This window comes from Peromyscus californicus, unplaced genomic scaffold (assembly GCF_007827085.1).
Source record: "Peromyscus californicus insignis strain IS unplaced genomic scaffold, ASM782708v3 Scaffold_8__1_contigs__length_139910024, whole genome shotgun sequence".
Taxonomy (NCBI): domain Eukaryota; kingdom Metazoa; phylum Chordata; class Mammalia; order Rodentia; family Cricetidae; genus Peromyscus; species Peromyscus californicus.
Window position 1 is genome coordinate 101,448,584 of NW_026294606.1, and position 23,255 is coordinate 101,471,838.

The 23,255-nt window shown below is 43.2% G+C and overlaps 1 protein-coding gene across 3 annotated transcripts; it reads left to right on the top strand.

The window, feature by feature from the left end:
* The first annotated feature begins 219 nt into the window (after positions 1 to 219).
* Positions 220 to 23,204, top strand: Ist1 (IST1 factor associated with ESCRT-III). Of its 3 annotated transcripts, none has more exons than XM_052727666.1 (10): positions 220 to 351; positions 10,631 to 10,733; positions 11,851 to 12,031; positions 12,415 to 12,502; positions 15,391 to 15,474; positions 16,149 to 16,259; positions 17,682 to 17,894; positions 18,539 to 18,631; positions 20,114 to 20,162; positions 21,921 to 23,204. In XM_052727666.1, the coding sequence occupies exons 2-10, from the start codon at positions 10,646 to 10,648 to the stop codon at positions 22,112 to 22,114; spliced, it is 1,101 nt and encodes a 366-aa protein (XP_052583626.1). In that variant the 5' UTR covers positions 220 to 351; positions 10,631 to 10,645; the 3' UTR covers positions 22,115 to 23,204. The 3 variants fall into 3 exon arrangements, with proteins under 3 accessions (XP_052583626.1, XP_052583627.1, XP_052583625.1); XM_052727665.1 differs by lacking the exon at positions 220 to 351 and adding an exon at positions 6,155 to 6,230; XM_052727667.1 differs by lacking the exons at positions 220 to 351; positions 18,539 to 18,631 and adding an exon at positions 6,153 to 6,230.
* Positions 23,205 to 23,255: the final 51 nt, after the last annotated feature.

The window sequence follows — 23,255 nt, forward strand, 5'->3', positions numbered from 1 at the left end:
CAGGAACAGACTCCACTAGCCTCACTGTGCCCCGGGCAAATTGCAAGGCGCGCCCCTAGCAGAGTGACTCAACCCCCGCGTGACGTGCCACAAGTCAAGTCCCGCGCCTCCGCCGTGGGAAATAGTCCTCAGCCCGTCCGGCTCGAGTGGGTGGGAACCGCTGGGCTCTCGGAGCGACGCTTCCCAGTGCTGTGCGCGCAGCCAATCCCTGCGAGGTAGGGCGTGGCTAACGCGCCCGGTGGATTCCTCCGCTCGAGTTCGCGGTGGTGAGGTCCGGGGAGTCGCCATTTTTGCTGCTGAGCTGCTAGTCGGAAGTCCGTCTGTTCCGTTTTCACGTCCGAATTCCTCCAGGTGAGCTTGCCCTCCGTAGCCATGGCAGCTTTGTCTACCTCTCCGTTCTACCCCGCTGCATTTACCAGACCCCAGCAGTCGTTAGGACTGTGGGGTCAAGCCGTCGGTGCCGTGTCAGCGGGGAAGAAAGGGAAAGCCCTGGCAGTCGGGGTCAGGCCTGAGGTCGGTCTCTGGCCGCGGGAGGAGGTGGGACCGCTGAGACAAGTGCTGGCTTCGCTGTCCCGGCGCCTCTTCCCCCAGGCATGGCCTGGGCTCTGAGGAGACACCCCCCTGCCGTGTCGTCGGGTCGAGACACTGAGGCAGGCCTTGTCTCCCGCCGCGGTCGCTGCGGAGTGAGTCAGACATCAGTAGCCGGTGTTCACCGAGCTCCTCTTCCGGGTGCTGGGGCCAGGCGTAGCAATCGGTATCTTGAACTTGGACCTGGAATGCGCTTCTCGCTCGGGACTAGGACTGTAAGCCGACGGCAGAGGGTGGTTCTGGCTGCTTTCTGTCTCTGCTTTGTCTGATGTTGAACGGCTCCCAAAGGAGATTGTAATTTGTTTCTTTGTTGTTATGCTTTCGTGTTTAGTTTTTTATTACGAGAACAAAGCAGTAAACTCCTCCATGAAACCTGAAAAACAATCAACTATGCCATCTTGTTTCAGTCATGCTTTTCCTTATGCATATCGTTCTCCAGCTTAATGAAACCTTAGGTGACACATTTATTAACGACCACACCCCCATACCCCTCAAGTTCGTGGGGGAACTTCACAGCGTCCTTGTTTTTAAGTCATGCAGCTTCTTCACATTCTCACTTGATAAAAATACTGCCCCACCCCCCAGATGACTTTGTAGCCCTTCTCTTTTCTTCCTGTGCCTCTGGTTTCTACACGACCTGCACTTCTAGAATCCTTAAGTAGTCTCTGGTCCCCTTAACTTAAGCTCTAATCATTATCAAGTCCCACTTATATGTAGCTTGTTGTGGTTTAAAGTAAAACTGCAAAACAAAGTGTAGTCAGTCTAAGTCATTTCAAACACAGGAAAAGTAATGCGCATTCCAGCATTCTTGCTATGGTACAAATGTCAAAAGAGTAGACAATTAGTATGAAAATTGTTACACACTCATACAAATAAGGTTTTTGTAATGTGATGGGATTGTAAATGGTAAAAGGATAATGGTGCATAGTCCCCACCTACAACATAAAATGTCTTAAGAACTTTGGGTGGTTGTGACAGGCCTGTTACCCCAGAGCTTGGAGGCTGAGGCGGGAGGATTACCTGAGTTTGAGGCCAGCCCAGGTTAGAGTGAACTCTTGTTTTAGAAAAAGCAAAGCAATCCAGTAAAAGCCAACCAAAGATGTACATCCTGAGAGTTTTCTGCGATGTGTTACATTTTAATAAAAAGTTAAAGATACTTTATAATGCCTCTTCATTGCAGTATTGATGACTCCTTCCAGAAACTGATAGTGCTTGAACGCCGAAGCCTAGTGTTTGTTGTGAATTTCACACATCATTGCTGGTTGTGTGATTCCTTCATTGAAATTTCAGTCTTTTTTTGTTGTTACTGTTTTTTTGTTTTCGAGACAGAGTTTGTCTGTGCAGTCCTGGGTGTCCTGGAACTCACTCAGAAGACCAGGCTGGCCTCGAATTCGGATATCCTCTTGCCTCTGCCTCCCGAGTGCTGGGACTAAAAGTGTGCACTACCACTCCTCGGCTCGGAAGTTTCAGTCTTGATTGGTTTGATTATACTACGTAGTATGAAAGTAAACTTGCCAGCAAACTGTACAAACAGTACTTGGAAGGGAGTTGAATTATGTTGTTTTCAGAAAGGCATCCTAGCTTCTCAGCGTGTTCTGCCACTGTGTGGCATCTCATTTTCCTCTTTCGGTTCTTTGCAGCTATGGACTCTAACACTGGTTGACTAGGATGTTCTGTGTGTTATAGTGGAGGTTTCACAGTAACTGTCGTTTCAGTGTTTGGGGGAGCAGTTCTGGACACAGCAGTCTGTTTTCCTCCCTTACATTACCTTAAGTTCCTCTATTTACACCTCTTACTAAGAATGAAGATTTATACAGATACAGAGGCTCCAAGGAACTGGGTGGTGAGAAACTAAGTTTTGTGTTGAAGATTTGAGTAAAATGAGGAATTGACAGGTGCTTAGAATGCTAAGTGAGGCTGATGATCCATGTGTGACACTAATAAAAGTATAAATAGCAGCACAGAATCACAGTAGGGTCTTTCTGTGTAAACAGGATAGAAAACTGAAAGTTGGGATTGCAGTTGCTAGTTCATGATTCATTCATTAGGCTTCGTGTTTTGATTGTTCATTGTTTAGTGTGGATTAGATTGTGAATTCCTAAGCTAGTGTCAGCTTTCATTGAAATGTCTCTTGTTCAGCTGGAATCTAGCTCAGTGCAGAACATGTAACCTAGCATATATGACCCCTGAGTATCATCATCCCAACATAGAAAAAAAAGGTGTGAATTAGCCGGGCGGTGGTGGCGCACGCCTTTAATCCCAGCACTCGGGAGGCAGAGCCAGGCGGATCTCTGTGAATTCGAGGCCAGCCTGGTCTCCAAAGCGAGTTCCAGGAAAGGCGCAAAGCTACACAGAGAAACCCTGTCTCGAAAAACCAAAAAAAAAAAAAAAAAAAAAAAGGTGTGAATTGTTAAACTAGGAAAATTATATTTAGTTCAGTTTCCTAATAATTAATCATCATAACAAATAGTAGCGTTTGTGCAAGATGCCATGCCATGCCGTGCTATGTATGCTCTTTGGTTGTTCGTGCGAGTCACTGGCGCCAAAGAAACAGTTGAAGGTCTGGGAAGGCTCAGTTGGTAAAGTGCTTGAGGTGGTAGTGGCAGCGTGTGCCTAATCTCGGCGCTGGGGAGATAGGAACGAGAGGATTTTTGGGGCCCACTGGCCAGCTAGTCTCTCCAGCCAGTGAGAGACCCTGTCTTGGAAATAACGTTGAAGGAGACACCTGAAGTTGATCTCTGGCCTCCAAACACGTGCTAGCATACACATAATTTTATAAAACTAGTTGAAGGTGGGCATCATGCACACCTGTAATCCTAACACTTGGAAGGGTGAGGCAGAAGGATTGTAGTGAGTTTGAGGGCAACTTGTGTGCAGAGTGAGGGCCTGTTTCACCTCACCTCCCCCAAAATGGAATTTAGAGGCTAGGGGTATATTACTATATTTTCTATTGTAACTCGTGTAGCTCATTTGGAGAGAACTTTCCTAGAATCTGCCTCTCTCTCTCAAATGCTGGGAATCCAGGTACGTACCACTGTTTCTTTTCTTTTCTTCTTCTTTTTTTAATGTGTATGAATGTTTTGCCTGCATGTATGTCTGTGTATCACGTGCATATGTGGTACTCTCCTAGGCCAAAAAGAAGGCACCTAGGAATGGAGTTAACAGAGAGTTGTGAGCTACCATGTAGGTGCAGGGAATCAACCCAGGATTGTCTATAAGAGTAGCCAGTGAATGCTCTTAACTGATGAGCCATCTGACCCACCCACATGTGGCATACACAACATACACAGATATGTGCATACACCTGAATAAAAATAAAAAATATTAAAGTATGTTAAAGTGTGTGTGTGTGTGTGTGTGTGTGTGTGTGTGTGTGTGTTTACTGTTTTTAGAGTTAATGTTTTTCCACTTGTGGTAGATGTAGAAATCTTACCATTATATTGGTTGTTTCACCTTCCTTCCCTTAAGTAATGGTTTTCTTTTTTGATTTTTTTTTTTTTTTTTTTTTTTTTGAGACAGAGTTTCTCTGTGTTGTTTTGGTGCCTGTCCTGGAACTCACTCTATAGACCAGGCTGGCCTCGAACTCACAGAGATCTGCTTGGCTAAGTAATGTTTTTCTTAAGTATTACATTTATGTAGATTGAAAATCCCATAAAAAAACTGATATTGTTCTGAACTGTCAAGTGTAACAGAGTTGAGAGAAGCAATCTACTAAATTTATTCATACAAATTTGTCATTTTTGTATCTTTACATGTGTTGGAGGGGGTGATGTGTGTGATGCTGTTCAGGTCAGAGGATAACTGGAGTTGGTTTTCTTCTTCCACCTTCTTGTGAGTTCTGGGGCTTGAACCCAGATCACTGGGCTTGCCAGCAAGCCCTTTCACACTGAGCTATCTCATTGGCCCTTTCCTTGGCAGTTCTGCTGAGGACAAAACTTCTTTTTCATTTTCCCTCATGTGATTATGTCTCGTTTCACCTTTAATTCTGAGGGATATTTTGCCGGATGTAAGGTTTCTGGATTGATGGTTTCTTTTTTCATTATTTTGAAAATGACTTTCTCTTTTGGTTTCCATGATCTTAGGTGAGTTTTATAGCCTGTCCTCTCCTTTCTGGTTTTGGGTTCTTGGTTGTGTTGCTGTGTTGGACACAGGTGATCCTCTCTTCTCATTCCATGTAGCTGGGGCAATAGGTTCATACTGAAATCTTTGGTCATTTGAATAGATATACTATAGATAATAGGTTATATATTGCTTTTATCTGGTTTCATTCAGTATTTAAAAAAATTATCTATGGCCGAGTGTGGTGACACACCTTTAATCCCAGAGTTTGGGGAGGCAGAGATAGGTGGATCTCTGAGTTGGAGCCCAGCCTGGTCTACAGAGTGAGTTCCAGGACAGCCAGGGCTACACAGAGAAACCCTGTCTTGGGGTGCAGGGGACACTGATTCTGATTTCAGCAGTTTGATTATGATGAGATGGGGCATAAATCTCTGGGTTGTGTTGTGTTTGGAGTTGAGTCTCTGTGTGTATATGTGTTAAGTTAGAGGAATTTCTAGCTAGTATCTTTTCAAGTAGCTTTTTTTTTGCACAGTGCAAAGCTCAAATCTAGGGCATATTGCAAATGGTTTAGCATTGAGATATATTCCCAGCCCCTCTGGAATTTGATACAAATGTTAGGCTCTTCTGTTGTCTTGCTAATATTTGAGGCTTTGTTCATTAAATTTTTCTTGAGATTATAATTTAATTACATTTCCCCCTTTCCTTTCTTCTTTCCAAGCCCTCCTGTATACCCTTCCCTGCTGTCCTTCAAATTAATGGCCTTTTTTTTTCATACTTTGTTCTTCCCTGCCCCCCCAATAGAGTTTCTCTGTGTAGCTCTGGCTGTCCTGGAACTCTGTAGACCAGGCTGGCCTGGAACTCAGAGACCCACCTGCCTCTGCCTCCCAAGTGCTGGGATTAAAGGCATGTGCCACCACTGCCTGGTGTACTTTGTTCATTTTTATTTGTGTGTGTTTATGAGTTTGGTATGTGTGTGTTTAGTGTATAATGGACATGTATGTGCAAGTGCCCACACCTGTTTTCTTGCATGGAATCCAGAAGTGGGTGTCTGTGTCCTCTGTCTTTTTTTTTTTTTTTTTTTTTTTGAGGCAGGGTGTCTCTGTGAACCTGAGACTTGAGTTTTCTTGGTGAGGCTGGAAGCCAGCAAGCTTCAGGGAGCCTGGCTCCACTTACATCAGTATTAAGGTTACAGGCATATGTGGGGTGTCTGGCTTGTTACATGCTTGCTGGGATGCAGACTTCCATGCTCATGACTGTGCAACAAGTACGTTTAACCACTGGACTGTCTCCAGTTACGGGTTTATTCATTTTTGTCAGTAGATTTTTTTAAAATCAATAATAGTTCTCTTTTTCTAATTGGTGAGTTTTATCTCTCTCTCAAGTGCACTGGCTCTTTCTTCTGTCATTTTCCATTCTATTGTTGATCCTTTACATCAGTCAAGTTTCTTACTCTTCTAAGATTTCTGTTTGTTTTTAATTATTCTTTTTGTATTTTTTACATGTAGGTAAGTGCACTATGAGCACAGTTGTGAAAGTCAGAAAAGGGAACCATATTCCCTGGAACTGGAGTTATGGAGACAGTTGTAAGTGACTATATTGGTGCTGAGAATCAAACCCAGTGCTACTTAAGAACCACAGAAATCATCGCGCCCCCTCCCCCTCCCCCCTCCCCAGGGTTTCTCTGTGTAGCTTTATGCCTTTCCTGCAACTCACTCTGTTTCCCAGGCTGGCCTCAGACTCACAGAGATCTGCCTACCTCTGCCTCCCGAGTGCTGGGATTAAAGGTATGTGCCACCACCGCCTGGCTAAGAACCACAGAAATCTTGACATTTCCCCCCAACTTAAAACTGCATTATGCCCCAATTTTATTATTTTTTGCCTTTGTAACAGTTTCCAAACAGGTGGCTGACAAGGTTGTAGGCCTTGCACTAAATTCTATAACACCATTTATTTCTTTGAATCACTGGTGACAGTTATTTTAATTAGTGATATGAGACATTTCTCTGAGTTATAGAGTCCACAGGGCAGTAACTTTTTTCTTTTTAGATTTATTTATGTGTATGAGTGTTTTGGTCAAATGTATGTCTGTGTACCATGTACATGCCTAGTATCTAGGTAGGCCAGAAGAAGGCATTGGATCTGTAACTGGAGTTACAGATGGTTATGACTGGTGCTGACAGTTGAATCCAGGTCTCCAGCATGAAGTGCTCTTAACCACTGAGCTGTCTCTCCAGCCCATTTTTCCTAACTAGTGCATCTCTAGACTGTTGTAATATAGAAGGCGTTCCGTGCATACATGTTTTAGACAGTATTTGAGCATGTAGAGCCCAGAGGTGAACCACCAGTGTTGGTCCTCAGGAGCTGTGGAACAGTTCTGGCTGTGCTGGAACTCCCTTTGTAAACCAGGCTGGCCTTGAATTCAGAGAGTTCTGCCTGCCTCTGCCTTCCAAGTGCTGGGATTAAAGGTGGGCACCACCACTGCCCATCTCTGAGACTGGAGCTCACCTAGTAAGCTAGGCTGGCTGGCTAATGATTTAGGGATCTGCCTCTCTCTACATCCCTAGCACTGGGATTACAAGTATGTGCCATCATGCCAGCTTTTTATATAGTTACTGGGGATTGAACTTGGGTTGTTAGGCTTGAGCAGCAAGTGCTTTGGCAGCTAAGCTGTCTCTGCAGTCCCCCTGCTGCCCATACCCCCATTTTCATTTAGGCCTTGCTGTACATGTGATCTGAGCTCTATTACAGTTTATAGTGCAATGTAAAGGACTCAGTAGTACATGATATAGATTTTTTACCTGGGGTTTAGTTTCTGGAGCATTTAGGTTTTAGTTTGGTGAGTCTCCTTATATTGCCCAGGCTGGAACTCTTTTTTTTTCTCCTTTTTATATTCTTTGTGTCTTTTACATCATCCATCTCCATCTCATTCATTTTCCTGTCCCTTCATATCCACCCACCTCCCTTGCAACCTCCCCCCCAAAATAAAGTAAAATAAATTTTAAGAAAAAAAAAAGGAGGAAAAACATCAGTCTGGTCATGGAAGCTGCAGTGTGACACAGTGAGTCACACAGTAAACCCCTTTGTCCGTATATCTGTACTTGGAAGTGTTCATTGCAGAGTCATTGGTCTGGTCTAGGCCCCTGGTTTCTACTGCACTGTTGATGCTGGGCCCTCACTGGAATGCCTCTTGGTTATCCTGCTGTTGTCCTGTGTTGTGGAAACCCTGTAGCTTTGGGTCTGCAGGACTGGTCCCTTCACATGCTCCAGCAGATCATAGATGGGGGGATGTTGGGGTGGGCCAACACATAACCCAGGTTCTGGGCCTGGGTAGTTGCAGAGTAGTCTACCCAAGCTGGAACTCTTAAGACTCAAGGAATCTTTCCACCTCTTTCTTCAGAATTTAGGGCTACAGATGCCACTCATGGCTTCCGTTAAAGTTTTATTCTTAGTTCTACCCGTAGTTGCTGGCTGTTTTGGTATAGGTGACTAGAAAGTAAATGATAGTAGTTATTAATGCTTTTCTTTTTTTCTTACTTCCTGTCCCTCTCTGCTTATGAGTGCCTGAGAATATGGATGCTGTTTGAATCTGTCAACACATAGTCTGCTAGAGTATTGGTAGTCTAACTCTCAGAAACCTTGTTCTCTGGAACCTGGGCTTTTACACATACAACTCCCTGGGCTTGGGAGGTTTTTGGTTTGAGACAGGGTCTTGACTTGTCAATGTGTACCACTACATCAGGCTTACACTCCCCCTTTACAAGTGTCTGGTTTGTTCTTTAGGACACAGCTTAGGCTTTGCTATCTGGAGAACCTTCCATTATGTAGCATGAATCTTAAAAGTTCTTATTAATAAAATCAAACCCAGAGGCCAGTTATTGGGGTAAATGCTGGAAGGTCAGAGTACCAGAACAAGCCACAGCTATCTCACCTTGCCAGTTCCTCTCAGCTGGTCCTGTTTCCTCAGACTGGAAGCTTCTGTATCCTCATCCCAATGGCTCTCTGCTCAACTGCTGCTCGAAGCCCGAATGCTTAACCAGCCAAAATGCTTAACCAGCCAAAATGCTTAACCAGCCAAAATGCTTAACCAGGCCAAATGCTTAACCAGGCCAAATGTTTAACCAGCCAAATGCTTAACCAGGCCAAATGCTGCTAGTTTCTGGTTCTCACGCCTTATAAACCTTTCTGCTTTCTACTACCACTCCCTGGGATTAAAGGATGCTTTCTGGGATTAAGGACGTGATGAGTCACCATGCCTGGCTGTTTCCAATGCGGCCTTGAACTCACAGAGATCCACAGGGATTTCTGTCTCTGGAATGCTCGGATTAAAGGCGTGTGCTAACATTTTCTAGCCTAAGTATCTTGTGGCTTTTCTGTTCTCTGACCCCAGATAAGTTTATTAAGGTACACAATATTTTGGGGAACACAATACCACCACAATTGTCCTAAGATGTTGGGTCATTTATTTACAATAGGTTTCTCAGTCTTAGTTCTGTTGGGGTTTTGGGCAGATGTTGTAAGGACACTGTCTTGTTCATTCTTACATGTCTAATGGCATCCTAGGCTTCTAAGCACTAGTTGGCAATAGCTTCCCCTCCGGTTATGACAATGCAAGATGTCTGTAGTCACTCCCAAGTGAGACTCTAGAATTATAGTCCTTTTCAAACACTATTATAGCTTCCTGGATTTTAACTATTTTTTTTCTTTGATAGAATATAATTTTCTTGTGAGAGGCAGAGGCTGTACTTATACTCGTTATTTTCCAGCATTTAGCTAGAGTCTGACACGTAATCAATAAATAACTTGTTGGATGGATTAAACATAATTCAGCATAATAGATGAAAGTTATTTGTGACATACAAGTTATCCAATGTAGTATGAAGGTTTCTTGAGGCAATTTCACAAAAGGAAGTATATCCTGTTATCTTCTGAAAGTGCTTTTTACACAGGCAAATACTAGTCCTAGTGTTTGTACATTTTGTGTGTTTTCTTTGTCTCTTCCTTGGTTACTTTGTCAGATCTAGCTTCTACTCGGATATTACATTGTTTTAAAGTTTTGAGTCCAGAAATAAAACTGAGAAGTAGAAATTGTACTGTCTTGAGATAGAATATACAGTGTTCAGTGCACAGTTGACATCCTTGGTGGTCGTGTTGACTGTTACGGCTGTCAGTGCAGTTCTTGGTAAATAGTGCTCTCTTGTAGAATTCCATAGAGCAGTTCCTGCTTGTGTTCCTCACCTCCCTTGTAGAAAGAACTCTCTGTGCCTGAGTAGATGTAATGGTATTTTTGTGATACTAGACAGTAATTTTTCTCAAAGGCTCAAATTTAGTAGCAATATTTGAGAAGTTAACATATATTGAATTTGGCTCTAACTTTGTCAGTCTTTTTAAAAAGATCACCATTTTTGAGAGTTTTTCTTTTCTTTCTTTTTTTAAATAGGAGTACTTCCTGCCTCTTTGTTTTGATGTTGTTGTTTTTTGGGGTTTTTGTTTTTTGATACAGTTTGTCTCTGTAGCCGTGGCTGTCATGGAACTCATGTACACCAAGCTGGCTTTAAACTCACAGAGATCTGCCTGCCTTGGCTTCCTGAGTGTTGGGACTGAAGGAGTGTGTCACCATGCCTGGCCTCCTTGTCTTTTTAATCACCCTATTTCTGTGGCCAATACCTACACACTAATTTTATCTGTCACCAGATTCTTTCAGATTTTATATCCACTTATTCCTATTGAGTCAGTTCTTTGAACAATGGTAAAATGATATGTAAACAAGATGTTTAGATCATGTCATTGTATTAGAAAAACCCTAGGGGCAGGGGATAGCTGAGTGGTAGAGATGTGCTTAGCGTGCGCATGGCCCTGCTTCAATCCCCAGCACTAAAAAGAAAAAAGGAAGGAAGCCACTCTGGTTTGTGTTACTAGTCCACCTCTAAGCAGTGCTGTTTCCTGAACTAATCTGGACTCTTCATGGTGCTGCTACTTTTTCCAGGAGGAGCAGGACAGCATGCTGGGCTCTGGCTTCAAAGCTGAGCGCTTACGAGTCAATTTGAGATTAGTCATAAATCGTCTTAAACTGTTGGAGAAAAAAAAAAGTGAGTACTGTGTCCTGTTGTGTCTCCCCTCCTCCACACCCACCCCTACTTTTATTATTTTTTTTAAAACCAGCTACCAGCATCCCAAGCTGGATCTTTCAGGCTAGTCCTATGGAGTCTTTCTCATAGCTTTGCATTTAGGATACATGTCTGCCTCTTGTATATAGTTAAATTGAAACACTTTGTTGCAGTTAGGGTTTCTATTGCAGTGAAGAGACACCATGACCACAGCAACTCTTATGAAGAAAAGTGTTTAATTGGGTGGTTAAAGTTCAGAGGTTCCGTCCATTGTCATCATGGAGAGACATGGCAGTGTGAGCAGACATGGTGCTGCAGAGGCAGCTGAGAGTCCTACTTCTTGATAGGCAGCAGGAGGTGGTCTGTCTCACTAGGCATGGCTTGAGAATAGGAGACCTCAGAGCCTGCCTCCATAGTGACTCACTTCCTTCAGCAAGGCCACACCTCCTAATAGTATCACTTTGTTTGGAGGCCATTTCCTTTCAAACCATCACAGAAGGGGATGTAATGTTGACCCCTCTGTATTTATAATCTCTGCAGCCATGGGTTCCACATCTGTGCATTCAAACAAATGCTGATCAGAAATATTTAGAGAGAAAAATGCATATGTATTGAGTATGTACAAACTTCTTGTCATTATTCCGAAATAATACATTGTAACAGCCATTTACATAGCACTTATATTATGCTGTATAAGTAATCTAGATGTGGTTTAAAGTATATAGGAGGCTAAGCATAAGAATCTGCACATTCTGTACCATTTTATACGTCCCAGGCACTTGAGCCTTCTGATTGTGGTATCCATAGGTATCCGGGAACCAATCCTTCTTGGATTCTTAGCAACAGTTGTGGGATAGTTAAGTATCCCTCTTAACTATGGCTTCTGAGTTGGAAATGTCAGCCTATATCATAGTTTCATCTATGTAGGGTGGGGAATTCTAGAGCAGTTATGATGAGAGTAGATGTGTCAGGAGTATGAGCTAGGTTACTGTAGAATACAGCATGAATCTCTCAGTCTTGTCTGTTGGGTGGAGGTCTGCCTACTGGCCAGGTTCCAGTGTATCACTGCTGTGTGACTGGAATGGGGTTTGTGTTCCAGCGGAACTGGCTCAGAAAGCAAGGAAGGAGATTGCTGACTATCTGGCTGCTGGGAAGGATGAGCGAGCACGCATCCGTGTGGAGCACATTATCCGGGAGGACTACCTCGTGGAGGCCATGGAGATCCTGGAGCTGTACTGTGATCTGCTGCTGGCTCGATTTGGCCTTATCCAGTCTATGAAGTAAGATATCTTGCCTCAGAGGCTAAACAAATCTGGAATTTGAGAATGGAGTAATACTATCTCAGTCTACATGTATCTGCAGCAGACTAACACTAGGAGGTACTTTCACATTTCCAAGGATCTTTTTGCCTATTAGTGAAAGGAAAACAGAATCTGAATCCAGTCTCCCAGGTTTGAGCGTTGGTTCAGCTTGTGTGAAGTTTTGTGGACTTGGGCATGTCACTTAGTTTCTCCAAAAGCAAAATGGAAATGAAAGGCTAGAATGCCAATTACCAGGAGCCAGTATAGTTTGTGAAATAACTTTGGAGGTCATCTGGTACATGATAAACTGATTTTGTTGGTTTTAAAGCATGTTAAATTATATATATATTTTTCTTCATTAGAGAGCTAGATTCTGGTCTGGCTGAATCTGTGTCTACACTGATCTGGGCTGCTCCTCGGCTTCAGTCAGAAGTGGCTGAGTTGAAAATAGTAAGTACAAGCGGTTTCTGTAATGTCTGTAGACTTTGGTTTGTTTTAGACGAGGTCTCACTGTGTCACTCTAGTTGGCCTGGAACTCACAGAAATCTGCCCTTCTCTACCTTTGCCTGCATGCTGTGGTTAAAGGTGTGTACCACCATGCCCAGCATTTGTAGTTTTTGATATTATTAAAAAAGTCTGGCCGGGCGGTGGTGGCGCACGCCTTTAATCCCAGCACTCGGGAGGCAGAGCCAGGCGGATCTCTGTGAGTTCGAGGCCAGCCTGGGCTACCAAGTGAGTTCCAGGAAAGGCACAAAGCTACACAGAGAAACCCTGTCTCGAAAAACCAAAAAAAAAAAAAAAAAGTCTGGCCAGGCAGTGGTGGCACATGCCTTTAATCCCAGCCTTCGGGAGGCAGAGCCAGATGGATCTCTGTGAGTTCGAGGCCAGCCTGGGCTACAGAGCAAGTTCCAGGACAGGCACCAAAAACTACACAGAGAAACCCTGCCTCGGAAAAATAAACAAACAAACAAACAAACAAACAAATAAATAAATAATTCTGTTTGTTCGCCTGGGTATCTTATTCTTGTAGTTTTGAAATAGGCTTTGTTAAGTGGTTATTCCTTTTCAGACCTTTATGGCATAGAACATTGTTTTGAGAATTTGAACAACTTTCTAAAAGGCAGATTTACGTGCCAACTTAAATTTTTTTTTTTTTAAATTTTTCGAGATAGGGTTTCTCTGTATAGCCCTGGCTGTCCTGGAACTCACTCTGTAGACCAGGCTGGCCTTGAACTCATAGATTCGCCTGCCTCTGCCTCCCTAGTGCTGAAATTAAAGGTGTGTTTCACCACCGCCTGGCTTCTCTTAAATTATTTTTTAGTTGGGTGTGGTGGCCTGTACATATAATCCCAGTACCTTGGAGGCTGAAGCGAAAGGGCGTGAGTAAAGGCCAGCCTGGACTACATTGCATGACCCTGTCTCACAAAGAGGGGGGCGGGCAGAAAACCTTACATATATTATATGCACACATATTTGCTTGTTGTAGTACTTAATCTTATTTATATACATGGGAAAGCAGTTTGCTCTCTAGCATCTTGTTTTTGTGGTACTAGGGGTTAAACTAGGGCCTCACACACACTAGCAGCTGCTCTATCACTGAGCTACATCCATTTCCAGAACATTTTTTGTTTTGTTTTTAGATTTTTAATTTTATGTGTATGAGTGTTTTCCTGCCTGCATGTATGAATGTGCATTATGTCCATGCCTGGTATCTGCAGAGGCCAGAGGAGGATGTCAGTTTCCCTAGAACTCAAGTTATAGGCACTTGTGAGTTGCCACAGCAGATGTTGTTTATTGCTGAGCCGTCTGTCCCAGTTTTCATTTTTTTGAGACAGGGTCTCCTGTAATCCAGGGTGGTTTTGAATTTGTTTTGTAGTTGAAAGTGACCTTGAACTCCTGATCTTTCTGCCTTTATCTTCCAAGTGCTGGGATGGTAGGCCTGTGCTACACAAGCCAGAACAGTTCTTTGTTTGCTTTTTGAGACTGGTTTCTCTGTGTAGCCCTGGCTGTCCTGGAACTCACTCTGTAGACCAGGCTGGCCCCGAACTCAAAGAGATCCACTGTCTCTGCCTCCCAAGTGCTGGGATTAAAGGCGTGCGCCACCACCACCTGACTCAGAGCAGTTCTTACACAATTGTAAAGCACACACTTAAAACATTTTAAGGTAACAAATCCTGTTGAGTCAACTCCTTGCTTTAAACCCCTATAGTAGCTTTCTGTTGCTCTTATGATAGAAACACAATGCCCATCTTCAGTTGTTACTGTACTCTTAGACACAGTGCCATGGTTTGTATTGTCTAACTCTATGTGCCCATCTTCAGTTGTTACTGTACTCTTAGTTCTACACTATAGGCTCCCTAACTTTGCTTCAGGTTTGTGTATTGACCATGTTTAGCCCCATGAGACCTTTACACATTTTCCTAGAACAATTCTCTTTCTATTCTTGTTGAGTTAACTTGTTTTGTTTCTTACTATGTAGTCCTGACTGGTCTCAATCTCATAGGGCTCCTCCTGCTTCTGCCTCCCATTAGGGGTTACAGAGACATGGTACTGTACCCAGCTCTTTGTTTAGTTAACTTCTCATTATCTTCCAAATGTTGACAAAACACTTGTTTTCTCCAGAGGCACCCTCATCTCACTTTTCTGCTCAGGTCTGATTTGCATGTGTACCTACCTTCCTTTAGTAGTGTTTATCCTAACTGCAGGTGGACCTTACTGGATTTTTTTATTATTAATATTATTTTACACAGAGAGTATAAGACTCCCTAAAAGTAGGAATAGTGTCTAGTTTCATTCATCATCATATTACTGTTTTTGGAGAGTAGGAGAGGAGTTTTGAGAAAAAGGTCTCATGTAGCCCAGGCTAGCCTTGAACTGATCCTCTTGCTTCTACCTCCCTAGTTGATCACAGGTGTATGCCACCTTGCTCAACTCATTGTTGTATTTACAGTATTTATCATTCTTTTTTTTTTTTTTTTTGGTTTTTCGAGACAGGGTTTCTCTGTGTAGCTTTGCGCCTTTCCTGGAACTCACTTTGGAGACCAGGCTGGCCTCGAACTCACAGAGATCCGCCGGCCTCTGCCTCCCGAGTGCTGGGATTAAAGGCGTGCGCCACCACTGCCCGGCGTATTTATCATTCTTAACGATAGTGTTTGGAGTTGTTAGGTCGTTGCTTTCTGGGTAGATGAATAAATAATGTATACTTACCAAGGTTTTATAGGCATTGTTATTTTAAACCCAGTCATGGAGATACGTTTTATGTTGATAGGAAGTGTGAAATTGCTTATGGGAGTGGTTTATCTTATAATTTTTCTTCTCTCTTTTTTTTTTTTTTGTAGGTTGCTGATCAGCTCTGTGCTAAATATAGCAAGGAATATGGCAAATTGTGCAGGACCAATCAGATCGGGACTGTGAATGATAGGGTAATGGACGTACCTGGTGAATAGGACCCAGTGGGACAGGTGGTTTTATTACCAGCGGGGCTTGGGTTGTGCAGGTGCATGGTTGAGGTAGTCGAGGGACGTCTTTTTTTTTTTTTTTTTTTTTTTTGGTTTTTCGAGACAGGGTTTCTCTGTGTAGCTTTGCGCCTTTCCTGGAACTCACTTGGTAGTCCAGGCTGGCCTCGAACTCACAGAGATCCGCCTGGCTCTGCCTCCCGAGTGCTGGGATTAAAGGCGTGCGCCACCACCGCCCGGCAAGGGACGTCTTTTATAGTATAGTGAGGGTCGGGGGCAGCTGTGGCCGGCAGTGCGGTCTAGTCCTCTCCCTGCCAACACCTGGTTGTGTGCTTGCTTTTCTCTTTTTCATCTTCTGGAGTTAGGAAGGCGGGAAGGAAAGTGGAAAGAAGGGTTGGATGACTGAAACAGGGAAGGCATTAGTGTTGAATCTTCTCTTGGTACCCGTCTCATACATAGCCAGAGAGTGTGAGAAGAGCATGGATCCTGTAATGTGCCTCTGACTGAAAAAAAATAGTTGATCTTTATTCTTATCTTCCCCAATTTTACCAGTGAAATGAGAGGAACTAATTTTGAAAAAGAAACAGGTTAGGATTAGGCTGGTTGTATAAATGCTTCTTAACATTGATCTGTTATTACAGCTGATGCACAAACTGAGTGTAGAAGCCCCACCCAAAATCCTAGTGGAGAGATACCTGATTGAAATTGCCAAGAATTACAATGTGCCCTATGAGCCTGACTCTGTGGTCATGGTAAGTTTATGCCAGAGCACAAAGGAAAAAGAGTCTCTAGGACTTCTTGGGGGTGTATATTATTTATACTAGCTGAATTGGAATGTGTAAGCCTTTGTTCAGCTAGTACCTTCTTACTTAACAATAAATATACCTGCAAATCTCACAGGCACTTAAAACATGAGCTTGAATGAGTGAAGGCATCTTGAGAATGCACAACCTTGACAGAAACATAAAAGCATGTTATTTTTGCCTTAAGATGTGTTAGACTTGTTTATGTTGCATTTGTTTAATCTCTTTGAAGCTGTGTTACTTTTCCTGCCTAAAACACCTGATTGGTCTAATAAAGAGCTGAACAACCAATAGCAAGACAGGAGAGGGATAGGCGAGGCTGCCAGGCAGAGAGAATAAAGAGGAGAACGAGAAGAGAGGGAGGAGGGAGAAAAGGAGATGGAGAGGATGCCGGGGGCTAGCCACCCAGCTCCACAGCCAGCAACAGAGTTAGAAGAAAGGCCTGTAGTATATAGAAAGCTAAAAACCCAGAGGCAAAAGATAGGTGGAAAAATTTAAGAAAAGCTGGCTAGAGCCAGGCGGTGGTGGTGCACACCTTTAATCCCAGCACTCAGGAGGCAGAGCCAGGCAGATCTCTGAGTCTACAGAGCGATATCCAGGACAGGCACCAAAAACTACACAGAGAAGCACTGACTTGAAAAAACTGGGGGCGAGGGGGAGGGGGACAGGAAGCAAAGAAAAGCTGGCTAGAAACAAGCCAAGCTAAGGCTGGGCATTCATAAGTCATAAGTCTCTGAGTATTTGGGAGTTGGGTGGTAGGCCCGCAAAGAGCAAAGAGTAAAAAAAATGCCAACAATACTACATAGTTCATTTATGTGCTATGTGCAGGTAGTGGTGAAAAAGCTGTGGAGATAGATGTAAAACAAATTCTCTGTCCTGAACTGATTCAACAGTTACGTTTAGTGTGCTGTGGTAGAAGCTCTTACGCTGACCAAACCTCCAGCTCACAAACGCCCCCAGGACAGGCAGCAGCGTGTGTCCCATCTGGCTATCTTCCCCCTCCCCAACTCTCAGGAGTATTAATGGGTGGAAGCTCACATACCTGAGTGTTCCTTCAGAGCTGGCCCTCTGTGTTCTTTCTTGGGGCATTTTTTTTTTCCCCCGAATCTGACCAGGACAGGGAGTTTTAAACTCTATACTCTGCCCTCTTCCTTCTCTTGGAGACCTTTGTAGATTCCCTTGTTCCTAGGGGATCATCTGAGGCTGTGGTGGAGCATTGCGGTGTAGTGTTTTCCCCACCTGCACTCTCCCTGCAGGTGCTGATGTTGTGAGGACTCCAGAATAAACAACTTATGCTTACATGTGTATCCTTAGACTTTCCTAGGGAACATGGCTGTGGATATGGATTAAGTACTTGTGTCTTTTTCTTAGGCAGAAGCTCCTGCTGGGGTGGAGACAGACCTTATTGATGTTGGATTTACAGATGATGTGAAGAAAGGTGGTCCTGGAAGAGGAGGAGGGGGCGGGTTCACAGCTCCTGTTGGTGGACCTGATGGAACAGTGCCAATGCCCATGCCCATGCCCATGCCTATGCCCATGCCCTCTCCAAATGCTCCCTTCTCATATCCATTGCCAAAGGGACCAGTAAGTATGTGTATATAAAGAAAGTGTGGATGTGAGCTTTAGAAAATGTTGCAGAAGAGGACATAGAAGCTCTGTAAACACACTGAGGAATTATAAGTTTCCAGGGATACAGAACAATAAGAATATTTGTATTAGCTGAGTAACCTAGCAAGTGTATTGAGGAACAATATCAGATTGAGGAAAGTCCTTGGCTTCTGCTGCAAGTACTGAAGTAGAAAAATCTAAAGATAGTGGTAGGAAAAGGTTACCAAATACCTGGGTACCTGTTGCAGTAATGCTAGTAGTTTTTTGTTTTTTGTTTTGTTTCTGAAAGTAAACTTTCCTTTATTACCAGGCTGAAAAACCCTTGTTGATAGGATGTCGGTTTTACAGTAGGTTATTTCTAACAGGAAGATGATTCAGTTTTTTTCCTTGGAGACAGACACTGAAGCACTTGAGGTGGTAATTTGAGGAATAACCCTTGTAGGTCTTTAAACTTTTAGTCTTTCTGACCACATGTGGTCCTTTTAAGCCTTTCTTTGCTTTGAGGAGCTTAAATATATACATACATACATAATGTGTGTGTGTTCACACATATTTCTTCCCATCCCATACAGAAGTTACAGATTGGGAGCAGTGTTTCTGATACTGCTTTTCTCTTGCAGTCGGATTTCAGTGGATTGCCAGTGGGGACTTACCAGGCCTTTCCTAACATTCACCCACCTCAGATACCAGCAACTCCCCCATCGTATGAATCTGTAAGTGCCTGAGCTCTTTGATAAACGGCAGGAGAGTGAATCCCATGAAGAGAGCAAAATAATAACAGGGAAGGCAAACTTTTGATCAACTTAGTATGGGTATTGCTCTTGCTTTGGGATTCTTCGTTGCTTTCATACTGCCCTGGAGATGGGGAGCGCTGTTGGTGGCATTTGTGGTGGGCATGCTATGTCAGCACTGAGGCCAGGAATCAGGAAGGAGCTGCTTTTAGGAAGTTACAGTCTCATATGGGCATGGTGGCACATGCCTATAGTCTCAGCACTTTGGGGGATCAGGAGTTCAAGGTCAGCCTGGACTACATGAGCTTATCTAAAAAAAGTTTTAAGAAAAAAGTTGTAGTGCCTACTAGAGCACTTAATCTAGATATATTTGTTTTACTAACTAGTCTGAGAATCACATTGAGCTACTGTATAACTTGATATTAAGATATATTAAAGCATCAGTTTTTTTATTTTAAGTTTTCAATATTCATGGGGAAGAATAGTAATGGTATTTGACTTAAACAAAAGTGTTTAGTTAGTCGTTTTTGGCCTGTAGTGTTGGTTTCACATTTTATTCTTACAGTTAAAACTTATATAGAGCAAACCTGTGGCACAGGTCAGTAATCTTTGCAGCTTGGGAGCTGAAGTAGATAGATCACAAATATAAGACCTTGATTCAAAATAAAGAGTCAAAACCATTGGGAAGTAGTTGAGTGGTCAGGTGTGTGTCTATCATGTAGCAGGCCCTAGGTGCAGTCCCTACTGCTTAGGGGTTTGGGGTAATTGCGTAAATAGCTCATGTAGTAAAGATGTCTTGAACTGTTTGTAAGAGCAGCTCTGCTTCACAATTACTTGTTTTCTGCCAGTCTTGCATGCATATATATATATATATATATATATATATATATATACACACACACACACACACATACATGACTCGTATACATGTCTTTGAGAGCTGTTTCCAGCCTATGGTTTACTTAGAAAACAAGTTGGTATGGAATTTGCTATGTAAATTGCTCACCTAGGAAGCTCTCCCTGATCCTTAGTTTGCTTATCATTCTTCCCATTGGTTTTCATCTCTAGTTGATGTGTTTTCTCCTGGAACTGAGTCTTTCTCACGGTTTAGTATTCCATGTATTAAAACATGGTCAACTGTGTGTGGAATGAGGTGGATCTTCATCAGTCCTTGAGGCCTTGGTACTTGTAGATTTACTAGTTTGCTTTGCCTGGAAGCTGAAAAGTGTCACAGTGTGGTAAGACTTCTCTTTCTTTTTGCTTAGCAGTTCAGAGGTTGGCATGGTGTCCATGTGGTTTAGAGAAGCATGGAGAGACTAGGAGGCATTTTCCTAGGAGCAAATTCTGTTGCTTTTGGTGAACAGCTTAGCTTTTGGAAAACACAGGAGCTGATACCAGTATTAGTACTTTGTCTAGAGATGCCTTTCATTGTCTTTTTCTTTGGTAACAATCTGTGTTTTACAGGTTGATGACATTAATGGTGATAAAAATGTTTCTTCTGCACAGATTGTTGGTGAGTGTTTCAGAAAGCTTCATGCTGCTGAATCCTCTTCTCTCACTATTCCTCTCTCCATGGCCATGGCATTCACCCAAGGACCATGTCCTCTTTTCAAATAGAATGTGTCTAACACAGAACTCAGGACTTCTTGCTTTAAAACATAAAATATTTTTCCTAGTCCCAATCTTCCAATTCTGTGTTTTATTTTTAGTCACCTAAGTTTTTTTAAGTACATTTTTATTATTTTTCATTATATATATGTATGTGGGTTTATACACGTGAGTGCAGGTCTCTGTGGAGGCTGGAGGACTTTCCTGGGGCTGCAGTGTTAGGTGGTTGTTTTTCCTTTCTTTTCTTTTTTTTTTTTTTTTTTCAAGACAGAGTTCCTCAGTATAGCCCTGGCTGTACTGGAACTCACTTTATAGACCACAAGGCTGGCCTCAAACTCAGAGATCTACCTGCCTCTGCCTCCCAAGTGCTGGGATTAAAGGCATGCCCCCTTGCCCCAAGTCTGGCTTGAAAAGTGGTTTTGATATAAGGTAGAAGCTGAACTTGGAACTTCTGGAAGAGTAACATGTGCTTTTAATGGCTGAGCCATCTCTCTAGCCCTCCCTAATTTAAAAAAACAAAACAAAACACTTTATTATTTTGTGTATATGGTGTATGTATGTCTATGCACCACGTGCATGCAGCGCCCCTGGAGACCAGAAGAGAGTATTGGATCCTTTGGAACTGGATTTAAGACTTGTGAGTGGCCATGTGGGTTCTGGGTCCTCTGGAAGAGCTTTTAATCACTGGGCCATCATTCTAGCCCTCCACCCCAGGTGTTTTTTGAAGCGACATATTGGTGTCTTAGTTAGGTTTCTGTTGCTGTAATAAAACACCATGATCAAAAGCAACTCTAGGAGGAAGGGTTTATTTTGCTTACACTTCCATATCACAGTCTAAATTGTCAAATTTAGGGCAGGAGTCTGGAGGCAGGAACTGAAGCGGAAGCCGTGGAGGAATGCTCTTTACCTGCTCAACCTCATGGCTTGCTCATCCTGTTTTCTTATACCACTCAGGACCACCCACCTAGGGGAGGCATTAGTCTGGTGGGGGCATTTTCTCAATTGAGGTTCCCTCTTCCCAAATGATTCTAGCTTGTGTCTAGTTGATAAAAACTAGCCAGCACACAGGGCAAAACAGCACAAACAATAAGGGTGAGTTTTCATAAAGTAAGCATGTTTATGTTCAGTAAGTTAAAAAATGAAGTGCTGCTAGCACCGCAGAAAGCACATTTAAAATGGGAGAAGTTGGGTGTGGTGGTTCGTCTATAATACCAGCACTGGGAAGCTGGGGCCGTAAGTTCAGTGGTGGGGCATTTGCTTAGCATGTTCAAGTCCCTGGGTTTGATCTCCAGTGTTGAAAGAGAAGGAGAAGAAAAAAAGCAAACTGGAAGACTTAATCCAGACTAGACTATTACATCAAATAGTACCAGTGTTAACATGACCTTAGCCTGCCTTATCCTCTTGCTTCTACCTCCCCAGTGTTGGCCATGATGGGCATAAACCACCATACCCAGTGTGTGCAGTGCTGGGGTAAAACCAAGAGCTTTGTGTATGCTAGGCAAATACTCTGCTAACTGAGCTGCATCCCCAGCCTCTCCAGTTTGATCTTTTTCTGTCCTCTGCCAAAGGGATTGTGGGGGTTTGGGTGGTAGTTTTGTCAAAGGATGGCTGAGTCATTTCTCTGCTATTTGTAACATTGTGCTCTTTGCCCTGATTTAATTAGGACCCAAGCCAGAAGCTCCTGCAAAGCCCCCTTCCAGACCTATGGATAATTACAACAACTTTGTACTGCCAGAGTTGCCATCTGTGCCAGACACACTCCCAACTGCTTCTGCTGGAGCCAGTACCTCAGCATCAGAAGACATAGACTTCGATGATCTTTCTCGGAGATTTGAGGAACTGAAAAAGAAAACATAGGTCTCTTAAACCAAGAAGTTGAGACTGAACAGTTCTTCCTTGTAACAATGAATCTCCATGAAATTCCGTTTCATCTGTTAACCATCACTGAGCACTCTTCCTTGGGGCTCTCTGCTGCTCTACCAATCGTGTTGCTTTCCAGTTCTCTAGTGACACTAAGAGACTAACAGCTAGAGACTGTGCCTGGAGCAGTTGGCTTCTGGTGGCTGTGTTTGCCTGTCTATCTTTCTGTCACATGGATCCTTGGTTCTCTCCTGGCCATTCCATTTCCAAAGGAGTGAGAAGTATGGTGGATAGAGTTGCCGAAGATGGCTGGACCATGGAAGAGAGGACCCTATGACATGTTTCAACCCTGACTTGTAAATGCATCCCTCTGCATGGGGGTGATTGTAGAGAGAATCATGGCCGCCATGTGTTTTCTCAAATGAGTTAGATGGCTCAGGAAGCCACTGTCACGGTTCCTGGAGGCAGGGCCTCTCATTGACCTATACACTACTCCTTGCTGCAGGGCACTGTTCCACCTGGATCCAGTTGCAAAGTTTGTTTGGAAAAGTTCTCTCTTAGTTCTACTGGATTCTCAGGGAGCCCTCTGTGGCCTTTTGCTTTATTTTTGAGTGCTGTGTTTCCCTTTTAGGAAAGAGCAGCACTATAGGAATTTGTTTTTCTCATAGCATGTTAGGTGGAAAGCATAGGTCTCTATCCAATCCTTGGTGGGCTTCCAGTTGCCTTAATAGAAGTACTCAAGTCTCTTGGGTAGAGAGCTGGAAACCTACAGGAAAGGAGGGATACGTTTTCATTTGAAAACTTTTATGATTAAGGGAATCTTTACAAACTGCTATCTTAAGTTTTAGTGCCATGTGGCTGTAGCTTACTGCTTTCCTGGGTGGATATGACTCTTTATTATGGTAACATGTGCTTCTTTGCCCCTAGCCAAAGCCACCCTTCCCCAAGAGGTTAGCTTTGGGACTGGAAGATGAGATGTTTTGCTTATGTATATTTCTGTACATACCTGTTTTAAGCAACTTCATTGTTTTTGATTGTTTTGTCTCATAGCTCAGTAGCTGCTAATAAAGATCTCATGTCCTGCTTCCTCTAGTGTTGGTCAAATGAATGGATTTTAGTGGAGAATATTTTACCCAGG